The sequence below is a fragment of the Danio rerio genome, chromosome 19, assembly GCF_049306965.1.
Source record: "Danio rerio strain Tuebingen ecotype United States chromosome 19, GRCz12tu, whole genome shotgun sequence".
Classification (NCBI taxonomy): Eukaryota; Metazoa; Chordata; class Actinopteri; order Cypriniformes; family Danionidae; genus Danio; species Danio rerio.
Genome location: NC_133194.1, coordinates 22963280 through 22979180, shown reverse-complemented (window position 1 = coordinate 22979180; position 15901 = coordinate 22963280). Strand labels below are relative to the sequence as shown.

Here is a 15901-nt window from a genome sequence, read left to right as displayed (position 1 = left end):
CCACGCGAACGCAGGGAGAACATGCAAACTCCACACAGAAACGCCAACTGAGCTGAAGCTCGAACCAGCGATCGAGCGACCTGCTCGCTGTGAGGCGACAGCACTATCTACTGCGCCACTGCGTTGCCTTGTTTTTGTATTCTCATTCATATTTATTCCTTTTCTAAAATTCTATTTCAAATTTTTTGACTACAGTGTGCTTTGTAAAGTGTTTCAGAATACTGTCATCCAAGTTTCAAGCATGTTAATAGAAGTCCTACACAATTTATGCAGCATTTCTCTTCAACATTTCATTTAATTCAAAATAACACTAGCAGTGTGAAATAAAGTGTAACCAAAAATATTTATGCAAAAAGTTCAACCCTGCAGGCATGTAACACTATATAATCAGGAGGACGGCTGTAATAAATTCATTTATATGTAATGTTTTATGTATTAATGAAAGATTAAAGTGAACAAGCATGCAAGAGAGAGAGATTTAAACAGCCCATATATATTCTGTAACTATATATTTAGCATGACTAACACTTTCATATTAACCTGAACACGAACTTTCACACATTCCAGGACAGAAACAGATGCATACACACTGCTATTAGATCAGTTTGTCCAGAGCTTAAGGCAGTAACTAGCCGACGATATTCATCACAGCCTCTCTTATAATCAGACAGACAATCCCAGTGAGAAACAAGCCTTTCACGTCCCTGCAGCATTAAATAATAATCCATGTTGTAATGGCCACAATCTTTCATTTGACAATCAAATATTAATAAACACCAGGAGATGATGGTCTCAGAAGCAAAACCAATGAACATTAATGTCATTAAAGAAAGAAAAAGGCTGAACAGCTGGTAGAAAATTAGTTAAGGGAGTGAAATGGGGTGTAAATGGTAAGACTATGGCAGGGGTTCAGGAAAGGGGGACGAGGGAATTGGGAAGGGGAGGGAAGGGGGGGAAAGGGAAATGATATTAAAACGGGAGGGGAAGGGAAGAAGAAGGGGGAGGGGAAAGGAATGGTGGGGTGGGGTGGGGTACTTGGGGTGCGTTTCCCAAACAAAGGCATAATTCACAGTGTAACTACCATATTACGATGCATCATTCAGAAAATAATTATGTATTGACAAGTCTTTCCTGAACTCTGTCAGTGATCCCTAGTCTGAACCCCATAAATTAAAATGCTAAATTTTCGCCATGACATTCATCAGAAAGGGTGGAGAACATTCTATAGATATATATGGATTTTGTTTTTTATAAATTTGTTAAATTTAATCAAATATGTGTTATACAAGTAATTTGTATTTGATACTGACTCACTTTTGTCATGTTTATCTCAATATAATGTTTCAGATCATCAAACATTATCTACAAATGGCATAAACATGGAACAATGGAGAACCTCTCTTGAAGTGGCCAGCTGACTGAAATAACCCCATAATGTCCAATGAACATCAGGCATCATTTGCCTCAGTAAAAGTGAGTGTTCAAGACTCCACCATAAGAAAGAGTCTGGGCAAAAATGGTTTGGGTGAAAGAGTTCCAAGACCAAAACAAAAGCATCAACAACAACTTTTTTTTTTCCAACAACTTTTTGAAAAGTGTGAGCGTGTGTGGCGTCTATACTTCAGAAAAAGAACACCATACCAACAGTAAAATGTGGTGGTGGTTGAGGTGGTGTGATAGTCTATTTAGCTGCTTTAGGACCTGGAATATTTGCTGGGATGAATGGAACCATGAATTCTACTGTGTCCCAAAATATCCAGAAGAAGAATGTCCAGCATCTGTTAGTGACCTCAAGCTAAAGCAAAACTTGGGGGGGGGGGGGGGGGGGGGTTGTTAGGTTATTAAACCATTCAATCATTTAATTCAACCGTTTTCTCAGTGTATAACAAACTCACAAAAGCATTGCTTTCGCTCTGACAGTAATTAAGCTATTTGTCACTCAATGAATATAATATTTTTTAAATTAAAAGATCAATCAGACTCAGATAATAAATAAAGCAATAATAATTAATGTTTTCTTGTGCTGCCTGGTACCAAGTGATCCATGAAACAGTACCAATCTGCAGCCTGGTGGTTGAGCCACTTCTGAATGGCTGAAGTAAAACAAAATGAAGACTTTTGAGTGGCCTAGTCAAAGTCCAGACCTGATTTCAATTGAGATGCTGAGACATGACCTTAAAAAGGCAGTTTAGCCTCCAATGTGGCTGAATTACAACAAATTTGCATAGATGAGGAGGGCAAGAATCCTCCACATCACCGTAAATGCCTCATTGCAAACTTTCGAAAACCCTTTCATGCAGTTGTAGCTAAGGGTGGCCCAATTCAGGAAACACAGAATCACTGAACTATGTTTGTAATGACAACAACTTTCAACCTAGTTGGCTGACGATGGTTTTAGGAAACGCACCCAAGGATAGGAAAAGGAAACAGAAAGAAGTAGAAAAAGGAAAAGGAGATTGGCAATAACAAGGAAAAGTAAGTTAAGAGGAAAGGATAAGAACAGGATAGGAAAAGAAAACCAGGAAAGGGTAAATTAATTGAGCAGGAGAAAGAAAATGGGCAAGAGAAAAAAGAAAGACGAGTGGAGTAAAAGATATACTAAAAAAATATCTGATGTCTTCTTTGGGCTTGCGCGCACACGTCTGTGCGCGCGTGTGTGTGTGTGTGTGTGTGTGTGTGTGTTCAGTGTACTGTAGCTGAAGGGCAGGTATGAAGGGATACCAAAGGAGCAGAGGTGCAATCTGTAATTGGAGCAGATTTAAAGGAACATCTCAGAGACAACAAGGTCTGTATTACAGTGGTGCTCAAGTAAAGTCCTCTGCGTTTCACTCTCCTTCTCTTAATAAGCCTCGCTGGATTTCGAGTGCTCTTTGGATGTGTTTGGCTGTACAGAGGGATGCAGGGTTTCATTTACTGCATGTGTCATCACTGTAAGTCTGTGTTTCCAAGTATTACTGATCGATTCCGCCAGTCTGGATTGGCTAGAAAAGCTGACTGTCTTCTTCTGTGAATTAAAATCAGCAGCCGGTTATCCTTGTTTTTATAGAAGAGTGGTCAGAGGCAGAGGCGGCCAATTTTAGACCCTGCTATACATCTTTATTTGTACAGTACCTGAACCCAGGATCACTCATTAAAAGTTCTACATCCATGATGCTATCAAAAAAAACATTTCACGGTTCACATGCAGGGTCAGCTAACAGAGTGCCGCTGCTGCTTAGTGCTTTGTTTTATATTAAAGGAAGCTAAAACTAATCGTTTAGCTAAATTCAGTAACCTAAAGAAAATCCAGCCTATTCCTGGTCATAACTGTTGTTTAATGTATGCTACCTGACAAAAGTCTTGTCATCGATCTCAATCGTAATAGCAACAAATAATAACTTGGCTTCTAGTTGATCATTTGGAAAAGTGAAAGAAGGTCAATTTTTCCAATGAATCATCTGTTGAACTGCATCCCAATCATTACCAAAAATACTACAGAAGACCTATTGAAACCTGCATAGACCCAAGATTCTCAAGAAACCAGTCAAGTTTGGAAAAGGAAAAATCATAGTTCGGAGTTACATTCAGTTTTGAGTGTGCGGGAGATCTGCAGAGTAGATGGCAACATCAACAGCCTGATGTATCAAGACAATGCTGCCCATTACATTACAAAATTTCTGAATAAAAAGAAGGTATAGGTGTTCCAGGATTGGTCTGCCCAGTCACCAGATATGAACTTCATTGAGCATATCTGTTGTAAGATGGAGGAGACATTGAAGATAAATCCAAAGAATCTTGATAAACTTTGGGAATCCTGCAAGAACAATTTCTTTGCCATTCCAGATGACTTTACTAATAAGTTATTTGAATCATTGCAGAGATGTATAGATGCAGTCTTCCAAGGTCATGGGAGTCATACACAATATTAATTCATGTTTCACTGCACCATGATTTATATTCTATACTGTACATTATTTCTGGTAAGTCACAAGAATTTTGTTTGAGCAAAGTCAGAGCTTACTGTCCTAATAAAATAATTGAAAATCAAGGCATGATCATATTTTATTTTGGTAAAATAAAACGTAACCTAGAGGCCTTTGCCTTTCATATAAGCCACTTCTGATACCAAATGATCAATTAGAAGTCAATTTATTATTTGTTGTTACTAAAACTTTTAAGGACGACAAGACTTCTGTCAGGTAGTGTAGGTTTCTAGCCAGTGATAAAATAATAGTCACATATTAAAACAATATATATATATATAACACATATACTTCACCCAATTTCTGTTTAACAGAGAGAGGATTTGTTCAATACATTTCTAAACATAATTGTTCTAATAACTGATTTATTTTATCTTTGTCATGATGACAGTTAATAATATTTAACAAGATGATTTTCAAGGCACTTCTATACAGATTAAAGTGACATTTAAAGGGTTAACTAGGTTAATTAGGTTAATTAGGCAGGTTCTGGTAATTAGTCAAGTTATTGTATAATGATGGTTTGTTCTGTGGACAGTTAAAAAAAATGCTTAAAGGGGCTAATAATTTTATCCTTAAAATGGTGTTTAAAAAATTTAAAACTGCTAGAAATAAAGCAGAAATAAAACAAATAGTACTTTCTCCAGAAGAAAAAAATTATATCAGACATACTGTGAAAATTTCCTTGCTCTGTTAAACATTGACTTCAACTATATATATAGATAGATAGACAGATAGATAGACAGATAGATAGACAGATAGATAGATAGATAGATAGATAGATAGATAGATAGATAGATAGATAGATAGATAGATAGATAGATAGATAGATAGATAGATAGATAGATAGATAGATAGATAGATAGATAGATAGATAGATAGATAGATAGATAGATAGATATAGTGCTGTCAATCAATTAAAAAAATTAACTAATTAATCCCACTTTATTTTGAAAATTAATCGCGATTAATCGTATTTAAAATTCTGAAAAGTGTAATTTTGGCTATTCAAATGTACAATTAATGTAAACGCAAAACAAAAACTATTTAAATTCAAAATATAACTGTTTATTACACTTTGTGTTTAACTTGTAACACAGATTTATTCATGTAAACAACATACCCACAATAAACCATATATATATATATAGTTTTAGTAGGTAAGTTATATTTATTTTGAACATCACTAATATGAAATGTTGATGTATTATTGCACATAGCTAAAAGCCAAATGGCTTAATTACCCCAAATTCAAAGCCAATCCTTGCCATGGTTGGTATTTGTTCTGCAAGCTCGGATTCTGCAAGGGCTGATTTTATTGGTAAAATTATGCACATTTTATAAATTCAAAATGCACCTAAAAGCTGTGAAAACATGTTCCTGCAGATTTTCCCCTGATACAGTCATTATAATTTTCTTAATATATGCATTACTCACCACGCTGACTTTGAAAGCGTAAAGAAGATCAAAGGGGAGAGCAGCAACCAGGTCGATGATGAACCAGGTGGTCATGTAATGGATGCAGATCTGCCGAGCATCGAAGATCACCTGCCCAGACTTACTCACATACGTCGTGCGGAAACTAAACACGATGTCTGGAGAAGTGACAGAATAGACAGAGTAAGCGTCTTACCAAAAAAAAAAAAAAAAAAAAAACACCACCAGCTTAATCTCCATGAAAAAACACAGTGTTTTTTAAAGCAATTCTAACAGAATTTTCTTTTCTGCCAGATATATCAAGTGTTATCACAGAGAACAAAATGAAGAAAGAATAAGTCACACTCAATACACTGTCAGCAAAATATAATCACCAGGCTTTTATAATAGTTATTATCAAAGTCACAAATCCAAAATAAAATTTAAGGATCAGTGTTAAAAAACATTAACATAATTTTATTACTGGTGTTTTTGCAATTGGTTCATTTACAAATGTTTCGACAATCTTGCTATTTAATTCTAAAAAACCAAACTATTAAATGTATTGGATGTGGATTTGCTGAATAATCCAACATTTTGTGGAAAAATGAAAGTTATGGTAATTCTGTTGCATAAAAATATTCATGTTGACAGTTCAAAATGGGGGTGGACAAACTTTTTCTGCAAAGTTTATGTACCTGTAATTCAAGATTCAGTGCAATCCAATACATCTGCATAGAACATACTGACTGCCAAAAACATATTGAAATGGTCTAGAAGAGTCACATTAACTTGCTCTTAGTATTTTGATTTTGTATTTAAATTAGTTTCCAAGACATTTAAGAAGGACAGCTTTTGAAGCTACCAAGAGTTTTAAAATGCAGTCTTGTAACTTTATTTTACAGCCCTGAGATCCCAATACTTCCAGGACTGAATCATTTAAGGTCTTAAAAATGAAGATTCAAAAAGGAAAGTTTCTTTTGAAAAAAAATCTAAAATGAATTTAAAGTCTTGAATACTGAGTTACAGGCATACAATGTTATGGGGGAAAATAGCCTCACAGAGAGGCATGTGGTGTTTAATAAATTTTATAGAAGGAAACAAGACAGATTGAAATAGTATTGATTTTCCAGACATCATTCTTTCAATACACCAAATACAGGCTGGATGTACTGGGTAAAATTCAACAATTTGAGTAAGAAGACCAATCTACACTCATTTTATTAGGTAAACCTGTCCAACTGCTCGTTAACGCAAATGTCTAATCAGCAAATCACATGGCAGCAACTTAATGCATTTAGGCATGTGGTCATGACAATCTGCTGCAGTTCAAACTGAGCATCACAATGGGGATGAAAAGGGATTTAAGTGACTTTGAATGTGGCATGGTTGTTGGTGTCAGATGGGATAGTCTGAGTATTTTTTGAAACTGCTCATCTACTGGGATTTTCAAGTAGAACCATCGCTAGGGTTAACAGTCACTGGTCCAAAAAAGGGAAAATATCCAGTGAGCGGCAGTTTTGTTGGAGCAATAGCCTTGTTGATGCCAGAGTTCAGATGAGAATGGCCAGACTGATTCTAGATAGAAAGGCAACAGTAACTCAAATAACCACTCTCTACAACCGAGATATGCAGAAGAGCACAACACATCCAACCCTGATGGGCTACAGCAGCAGAAGACCACACCAGTTGCCACTCCTGTCTGCTAAAAACAGGAAACTGAGGCTACATTTCACACAAGATCCCCAAAATTGGACAATAATAGAGGAAAAATGCTGCCTGGTCTGACAAGTCTCGATTTCTGCTGCAAAATTCAGATGGTAGGGTCAGAATTTGGTGTCAACAACATGAAAGTATAGATCCATCCTGCCTTGTATTAATGGTTCAGGCTGCTTGGCACACTTAGGGCTCATTAGTACCAACTTATGCACCATGTCAGTGCCACAGCCTACCGGAGTATTGTTGTTGACCATGTACATCCCTTTATGACCACAGTGTACCCATCTTCTAATGACATCTTCCAGCAGGATAACCTGCTATGTCATAAAGCGGGAATCATCTCAGACTGGTTTCTTGTACATGACAATGAGCTCACTGTACTCAAATGGCCTTCACAGTCACCAGATCTATATCTGATAGAACTTGATGAGAACTTGAAAATTTCTATTTTCAAAGTGATTTGTTCATCATACATTATTGTTTGCTCACACTTTATTTTGATGGTCCATTTCTTGAATTTTAGTTACATTGCATCTACATGCCAACTAATTCCCATTAGACTGTTAGGTTGGGGTTAGGGTTAGTGTAAGTTGATATGTACTTGCAAAGTTTCTTATAGTCAGTTAAATGTCTGTCTAAGAAGCAGTATCAACAGATTTTAAGCTGACTAATACTCAAATGGACCATCAAAATAAAGTGTTACCTATTTTTTTTAAAGATGTGTTTGCCAATTGGGGTCATGTTTGTTTTTTGGTTATGTGTATTTACACATCGCATTGACATTCCTATATTTCTGGAAATGACCACCATATAGCTTTAAAATTGAAGATAGTAAAAAAGAAATGCTTGTTAAAAACAACATCATCTAAAAAAAAAAGTATAATATAATATCTGTAATACGTCATGTTGCAGGCTCACAAATGTTGGAACAATCCCCAAAAAAAGTACTTTTTCCTATTTCAAATTGTCACAATTGGCATATGATGAAACAAAGACTGCAAAAGTCAACAGATTTCACTAATAACCCAACCAATCTCTGTGTAATAACAACATAACGATTCTGCCATCTTTCTAAAGTCATTTTCACAGCCCTGAAAATTGTCTACAAATTTTGAGGTCATTTTGACCCCATCTGCAAAATAGTGGTTTACTCAGTAAAAATACATCCAAGATATTTCATATTTTGCCTAAACATGTCTCTCCCCATATACAACGACACCTTCAGTCTCAACAAAACAATAACCACGTGTTCACCGGTCACCCTATATAACACGTTTTATTTTTTAAACAGCATGGGATCAGCATGCCTTACGGCTCATGCTATTCTAAAATTGCAAACAATCTGTGAACAAAGACATCTATTTAAGCTCACAAAGATGCAGAAAAAAATAAATAACAGTGCAATTTAAGAAGCACAGCATGAGTGCAAGGGGGATTTAAGGTAAAACTCCAAAACATCAGTCGTGGAGTGAATTTAAAATGTCAAATGTCTTTTTTTCTTTGCCTTTAGTTTAACAGAAATATAACCACATAATACAACCAGTAAATTCCCCAGTATCACAGTATCATTAATCATCACAATATAAACCAACCAGAGCCTAAAAATAGTCATATAAGTCAAATAATGAAATACAAATACACAATAAAATAATCATTAATAAATAAATAACCAGGGTTTATGGTGATCTTCCATTACTTTATGCCATTGTGACACTGCTGGTGGTTAAGAGTATATAAAAATATGCTCTTATGTACAGCAAAAGAAGGTTAAACAACTTCTGTTTAAAAAAAAATAATAATTATTTATTTTTGTACAAGTTACCCTTTTTAATTCCAATAACACAGTATATTTTTTTCTCCAATGCACCACAACTAAAGGAGAATGATGCAGTGTGTTTCCCTGTGGTATAAGACTGAGTTAATGGAGGAAGTCAAAGACCATGAAACTGATTTAAAGACCTGATTCTAATCATATATAAAGATACAGATGTAATATAATCACATAAATCATAATCATGCTCACAATGAAAAATGTACTATGTAATGGACCAACTAAAAATAATGTCTTACCAATGATAAAGAGTATCTCAACAGCAATGTCAGTGACGGTGGTGCTGCGTGTCAAATCTTGATCACCTATAAAACAAACATTGTACGGCACCGTAACAGCCACATAAAAGGTAGCCAGAAGGATCAGCCAATCCCAGCCTGCTTTAAAGGTGCTGAAGTGGAGAAGAATGAACTTGGATTTCTTGGCATCAGCGACTTTATATTCAGGCAGAGCGGGTGGATCCCCAAACACATTCTAGAAAAAGAGAGAACAATTTGTGTAAGTTAACATGTTTTTTGGCCCTGGAATTAGGATGCAATCTGGTTGATTTGACAAGAAAGACACCTTGTTGTTCACACCTGATGTTTACATGTGTCTCTTTAATCCACTTTCGGCTTTTTTCTAGTAAAGTGAATCTGTGTTTGAGTTTTGAACTTTTGTTTTGGAAAATAAGCTTGTGCATTTAACATTCTGTACACACTAAAAATATACTTTTAAAATATACTTTTTTACTTTTAAGTATAGAAAGTATGAATGTATACTTTTTTATTTTAAGTATACATTCAAAATACTTTTAAAAGTATAATGTACTAATTTTTGGTCAACATTTTTATTGCTAAATATACTGAGCAAATTTTTAAAAATAAACCACTAAAATATGCAATATATATTTATTGATACAACCGTTCTGTCTGGTTCTCAAATCTGATTGGCTGATCATGCAATATCAGGCCTGGATTGGCCAATCGGGAGGACCGGGAGAATTCCCGGTGAGCCGGTCCGTTTTTTGGCCGCGAGGGCCGGTATCCCTAGCTCCAGAATCTGTTGCTCTCAGCAGCCACACTTTTTAAATTTATTTATTTACTTGACCACAGCCTTTTTATTCATTATTTTACCCCAGCTCTACTCTTTATCTATTTTCTCGCAGCGTAGAAAACAAGCTGTAGCCTGCAAGTTGATCATGATATAACTAAGATGAGTCTTTGCTCATTCATTAACTGTTGTGGTTCAGTGGATAGCATGCTAAATTATGACACCGCTGACCCAGGTTCGATCCCCATCTAAGTTTTTTTTTTATTCATTTTTATTGTTAAGACATATAATACTGTTAGGGTTGTTGAACATTTGAAGTTCTAAAACAGCTGTTTTCTCAAAAAAAAAAAAAAAAAAAGTCATTAGAAACTGATTTGGAAATGACCTTATTTTAATATAGTCAGTCATGAACTGAGGTGGGCCGGTCTGAGGCTTGAAACTCCAGGGCTGAAAAGGAGTCCCACTCCGGCCCTGTGCAATATTCTGCAGTAACAGCACTCATGCAGCCTCTTCACCCTGTGATTACACCTTGTGTATTACTAAGCCCACATAGAGTGACAGCAGATCAATAAACTCACTAAGGTTTGAAAAATATTGCAGCTGTTGGAAACAAAGTATTTTTGAGGCTTTTTAGGTGAGAATGTAGTTATTTAGATTGCAAAATTGCAGTTTTTTTTAAATAAAGATAGTGCCTAATTCAAATATTTATAATTTCTGAGATTCAGCGGCCATCTCAGCCTGTCATACTGAACAGAGCAAAGACGGTTGAGCAACAAGGTGGCGACAAAGACCATATAATAAGCTCTTAGGGGTGAAAAACACAGCATTTTTTTTTTTTTTTTTGCGTATATCAAACTAGAGCTGATCAAATCACTATAAAGCAAGTAAGTGACATTCAATGTCGATCTCTCTCTCTTTTGTATTTTGTAATGTTGTATTTATACCATAGTAATCTGCTAGTGCTTGCTTTGCTCTGGCTTTTTCGTGGTTAATTATTGTGATCTCCTGGTTGCAACAAAGAAATACTGGGAAAACTCTGTAGACTGATGGCATTTCATGCCCTTCAGCCTTATAATCATAAAATGTAAGCAAATTCACCGGATTTGTCATCTCTTTAGATATTATGGTAGAGAATCATTCAAATACTAGTTCTAAAGAAATGTGTTTTTAAGCAATGGTTTCTGTCTGTCAGCTGCTGATATGAATGAATGGTGGAAAGTTTGAGACTCTCCGTGTTTCTTTTTTTATATACATGATTATGTCTCTCCACTCCACCAATAGCTGGTGTGTGGTGAGCGCACTGGCGCCGTTGTCCTGTGGCAGCCGTCGCATCATCCAAGTGGATGCTGCACACTGGTGGTGGTGTGGAGAGACCCCCCCTCATGATTGTGAAGCGCTTTGGGTGTATGGCCATACACAATAAATGCGCTATATAAATACACATTACATTACATGTCATTGAACTATTGTATAAATGCCATATCGTACTGCTTCTTATTTGATACTGCTCATTTACATATATAACTCAATGTATTTAAAAATATATAACTTTTTTTTTTTCATTCTGAATAGGCCCAACTTTTATTCAGCCAATAGGCCAAATTTTATCATTTACTTTGTTTTATCACTTCTTTAAATGTCAGTTTTGTTCTCAAAATGTCTGTACCCCAAGCTCCTGTAAACCACAAGAAACATATCTTGGGTATTTGTGCACATTTGATAAATAAAGCTCATTCTGATTTTCATAAAAGGGCATGACATCTCAGGGCTGCGTCCAAGGAAAATCTATTTTTGTTTTACTGAAGCGTGCAAGACATCATTCAGAACTTACATGGTTTACAATTCATTTCTGTATAAATTACTCTGCCAAAAACAAGACAATCTACCCAATAGAAATGTTCTATTTTTTCATTATTATTCCTCTCCTTTCACAGAGGTACCAAAAGTGAATAATGTGTATCCGTTGTCAACGCCGCCATTTGATTTTATTATGTAATAAAATAAAACATAATACAATAAAATGAAACAAACTGCCATCTGTGGCATTGCCATTGTGTTGCATTTGCATTATTTTTACATTTTGGGAGGAGTAAAATATAAATATGTGGTTTTAGCAATCAGATGCATTTAGAACATTCCAGTTACATCTGGAGTGAGCCCCAGACCACTTCCTGAAGTGATTTGGGCAGTCGGATATATACGCATCCATTCACCATCAAATAGCTTTTTGATTAGAAAAAACCCAACATGAATTGACCCAGATGTAAACAATATCTAAGAGAGACATAAAAAAACATCATCAATACGTTACATTTAAATACTGTAATTGTATCGACTTGTAATGAACAAAACTGCAATAACTGATCATATTGAGCAAAGTATCATCACTCAAATATACATACGATTACAGTTGCGGAAAGGGAAAAGAGCAAGGACTCTCTGCATCGCAGTAACAAAATAGATTTTATTAATAGTAAAATAAAACATAACAAAAATAACCCAAGGGGGAAAACATTAATAAAAGACAGATGAGACTGGGCTGGGATTTTGTTTAGAACTGAAATTGTCAGAACCCAACATAAGGCCAAAGTCAATGTCCAACCTCGGACAGACGTTGCATTTTTGGTTACTTCCAACACAACCTAAACACAATTCACCGTCTATTGATGTAACACCTTGACGTTGTGTGGACATTACCAATATAACATCTATCAGACATTAGATTTTGATTGCCATACCTGATGAATAAATGACACTATTTTCTGCTCTTACCCAGTCAATGAAGGACCACAAACACCTGAATCGTGAAATGCAGAGGGGCATGCATTAAATCTTCCTGAATGAAAGTGATAGTGCCAAACTGCATTTACACACAACAAACTAAAAATTAAACATCCGAGATTACCTGAAATGTGGATAGCGTTATGACACAATGACATTAATCGAATTATGTGCTATAACTATGTAAAATTATTTGATTACTGCATGTCCATGTAAATGTAGTCACTGTCATTGGCTATCGTTACTGGAAGTCAAAATAACATTGTCCTTTGACCCTGGTGACCTAAATCTAACCTAATATTAACGTCTTATGAAGTTGTGTGTCTGCCAAGACGACTCTCAGTAAACATTGATGACAAACTGGCACAGGACAGCAGTATTACTAACTAATAAGCAAATAATCAGGTGAACAAAGTGAACTAATATTAGGATCAAAAAACAAGAGAGCCCATGGCACAAAGAGAGAACACACAAACCATGTGTTCACATGAAACTAGAACTAGAAGCCAATGAAAACATTTATTAATCACTTGTTCACATAAAACATCATAATCACAATAACATCAACATCACAATAAACAAAACGCTTACCATGCACTCGCAAATGCAACATGCAAGTTTTGATCCCAGTGCCCACCGAAACAGAACTTGACTAAAGCTGGAGAATGAAACAAGCATGCCACGAACAAACAACAAACACACCAGGACAATCGAGCAGACAATCAAACTGCTTTCAGAAGAAAACATGCAATTGTTTTAGTCTTTTGTAATTCCTCTGGATGTGGTCAAAATTTTTTAAACATTAACAATTTACACCTGTATTTATCATCAACCGCTTGCAATCAAATCAAAGAAAACACCAAAATGCCATGTGTTAAACAAGACCTGTTTCTGTATTTTTCTGTATCATTAGTATCTGAATGGCCTCACCTTGTTAAGTTTAATTTTGCTCTGTTTCTGACGGTTGTGCAGGTGTCCTGAAATGTGGTAGAGAACTGTGCTTGATCGCAGTCTCGTGGAGCCAAACGGAGAGTCTCCCTTGACCTTCTCACGCCGGCACTCTGAGAAAAGGTTGGACTGTTGTTATTAAAGTCAAGGGCAATGAGGGATACAATGCATCAAGGAATAAATACACACAGCACAAAAAAAACTCTATTAATACATAAAAACAACAAAGAACATATTTTTCAGACAGAACTTCATATGGTCCTGAGGTTCTTTTCACCTTAAAAAAAGATAAAGAAAAGAAAAATGCTAATCAAAAAAATCTTACTAAATAATGATTAAATACTAAAGGAAACAAAACCAACCATATATTAAAATAAAATGTTATGGTTTACTGTAGCCTGAAAAGCCTAAAGTTTTATCTAAAGAAAAAAAATAAAATAAAATAACAATCAGTATATTCTATCTACAATATAAAGTAAAACAAGAAACCATTGAAGGCTAAAGCCTACGCAAAAAAAGTTTAGATTAAGTACTAAAAAAAAGTAAAAACAAAAGCATGTATTTAAATAAAACTTTAGGATTTAAAAAAGCACAACATTTTGATTTCAAAACCAAATAAAACAAAACTAAAATTGTTAAGAACTAGAACTGTCTTTCAAGTTTGTGATTCTAAAAAATACTAAGAGATAACATGTCAGTTTGTATTTTGTGCCATTGATATGGACAGGTTTTAAACCCGGGTCTCTGGTGTGGAGACTGGTGCGATATACCACTGGGCAGTTGGTTGTGTTGGACACAAACAAAACACTCAAAGTAGGAAAACAAGGATCTTTTATTTAAACACACACACACACACTCACTCCGTACAACTTATATTCTTTTTAGAATTAGGTAGCAAAACAGATGAGGTACAAAAGGTTATAAAAGCATAATAAAAATACTAAAAGAAACACCACAATGGAAGAAAACAACAAAAATATAGCAGCAAGCAACAGGGAAACAGGAGTCTTACTAAATGTAGATCAGGAGGTCAAGAGACCACAAGGCAAGTAATGACTCAAAAACCTGGTGAGGCAAATTTGCAAAGAACATCATGCAAATTTGTAAAGGTGAAACCCCACTTTAATGGATGGAGGAATGATCTGATGATGTTCGTAAAGTCTCTTCACTTCATTAGGAACAGAAAAGCCTGAATGTTTCCACATGCCTTAGATTGTTTCTATTACTTGACTAAGACCCTCATGCCTTTTTAAAAAAAAAAAAAAATTATTTTTGTTTGTCTATAGCTTCGTCCAAAACTGCCTACTTCTGCATTTCAAATTAAACATACTATTCGGCCGTTAGAAAAGTACGTTCTATAAAGAATGTGAGAAGTATGAATGGAATTCAGACGTACTACATCCGTCGTTTTGTGATGGTCACGTGACTTGTGTCCATTGCTTCGCTTTACTCCCATTCATGAATTGTAGCGAGATGCATCATAGGATAATGCAGCATGGATGCACACTTCAGAATCTGAATCTGTCCGGAAGTAGTAAATCGTCCAGGTACTTCTCATATGCTGATCTTTTAATTATATGAATTAGGACATACTACTTGGCTCGCATACTGATTTTAGAGTACTATATATTATGGAAGTATGCGGTTTCCTGTTCCTAGTCATGTACTTTTATATTAACACTAACACTATATTGGATTGTTAAATATGCCATAATGGTTTATACTTGAGCTTATGGTTAATACAAATAAATAAATAAATAAATAAATAAATAAAAACAAGTGAGGAACAGTGAAAAGGTGACAACTTAAATAACATGGCTGAAACAAGTCACATGTGATTGCAATTAAGTTAAACAAAAACACACGAGGAAGAACTAATGCAGGGGGCAACATGGGGACTACTAGGAGGAATGGAGACAAAAAGCAAGATGGTGACAGCCCTTCATTATTTTGCAAATACATTTGGAGCTACAGCGGTTTCTCCAGTTAAAAAACCTTCTATTGTCAATAATTTGTAAACCACTAGGACGTAAACCACTGTTTCCATTCCACTGTGGTTTATTTGCAGGTTATTTATGTAATATTCCTGTTTTACTCACACATTAAATTCACAGCTACAAAACATAGCTATTGTTTTGAGTTGATATTATTATGAGTTAAATGTACTGTAAGAATATTTATCTAATATAAGGCCAAATAAAAAAAAAACGTT

The 15901-nt window shown here is 35.3% G+C and overlaps 1 protein-coding gene across 13 annotated transcripts in view; it reads right to left on the bottom strand.

Annotated features, from left to right (window-relative positions):
• Window positions 1-15901, bottom strand: part of kcnh8 (potassium voltage-gated channel, subfamily H (eag-related), member 8) — a 168771-nt gene that overhangs the window by 84726 nt on the left and 68144 nt on the right. For all 13 annotated transcript variants that reach the window (XR_012395036.1, XR_012395037.1, XM_073931654.1 and 10 more), the window contains exons 4-6: window positions 13672-13802; window positions 9168-9402; window positions 5400-5557 (exon numbers count right to left, since the gene is read on the bottom strand). Coding sequence is in view for 11 of the 13 variants with exons in the window: in XM_073931654.1 (XP_073787755.1) it covers window positions 5400-5557; window positions 9168-9402; window positions 13672-13802 (524 nt within the window). In the remaining 2 variants the exon portion in view is untranslated. The remainder of the gene's footprint in view (window positions 1-5399; window positions 5558-9167; window positions 9403-13671; window positions 13803-15901) is intronic.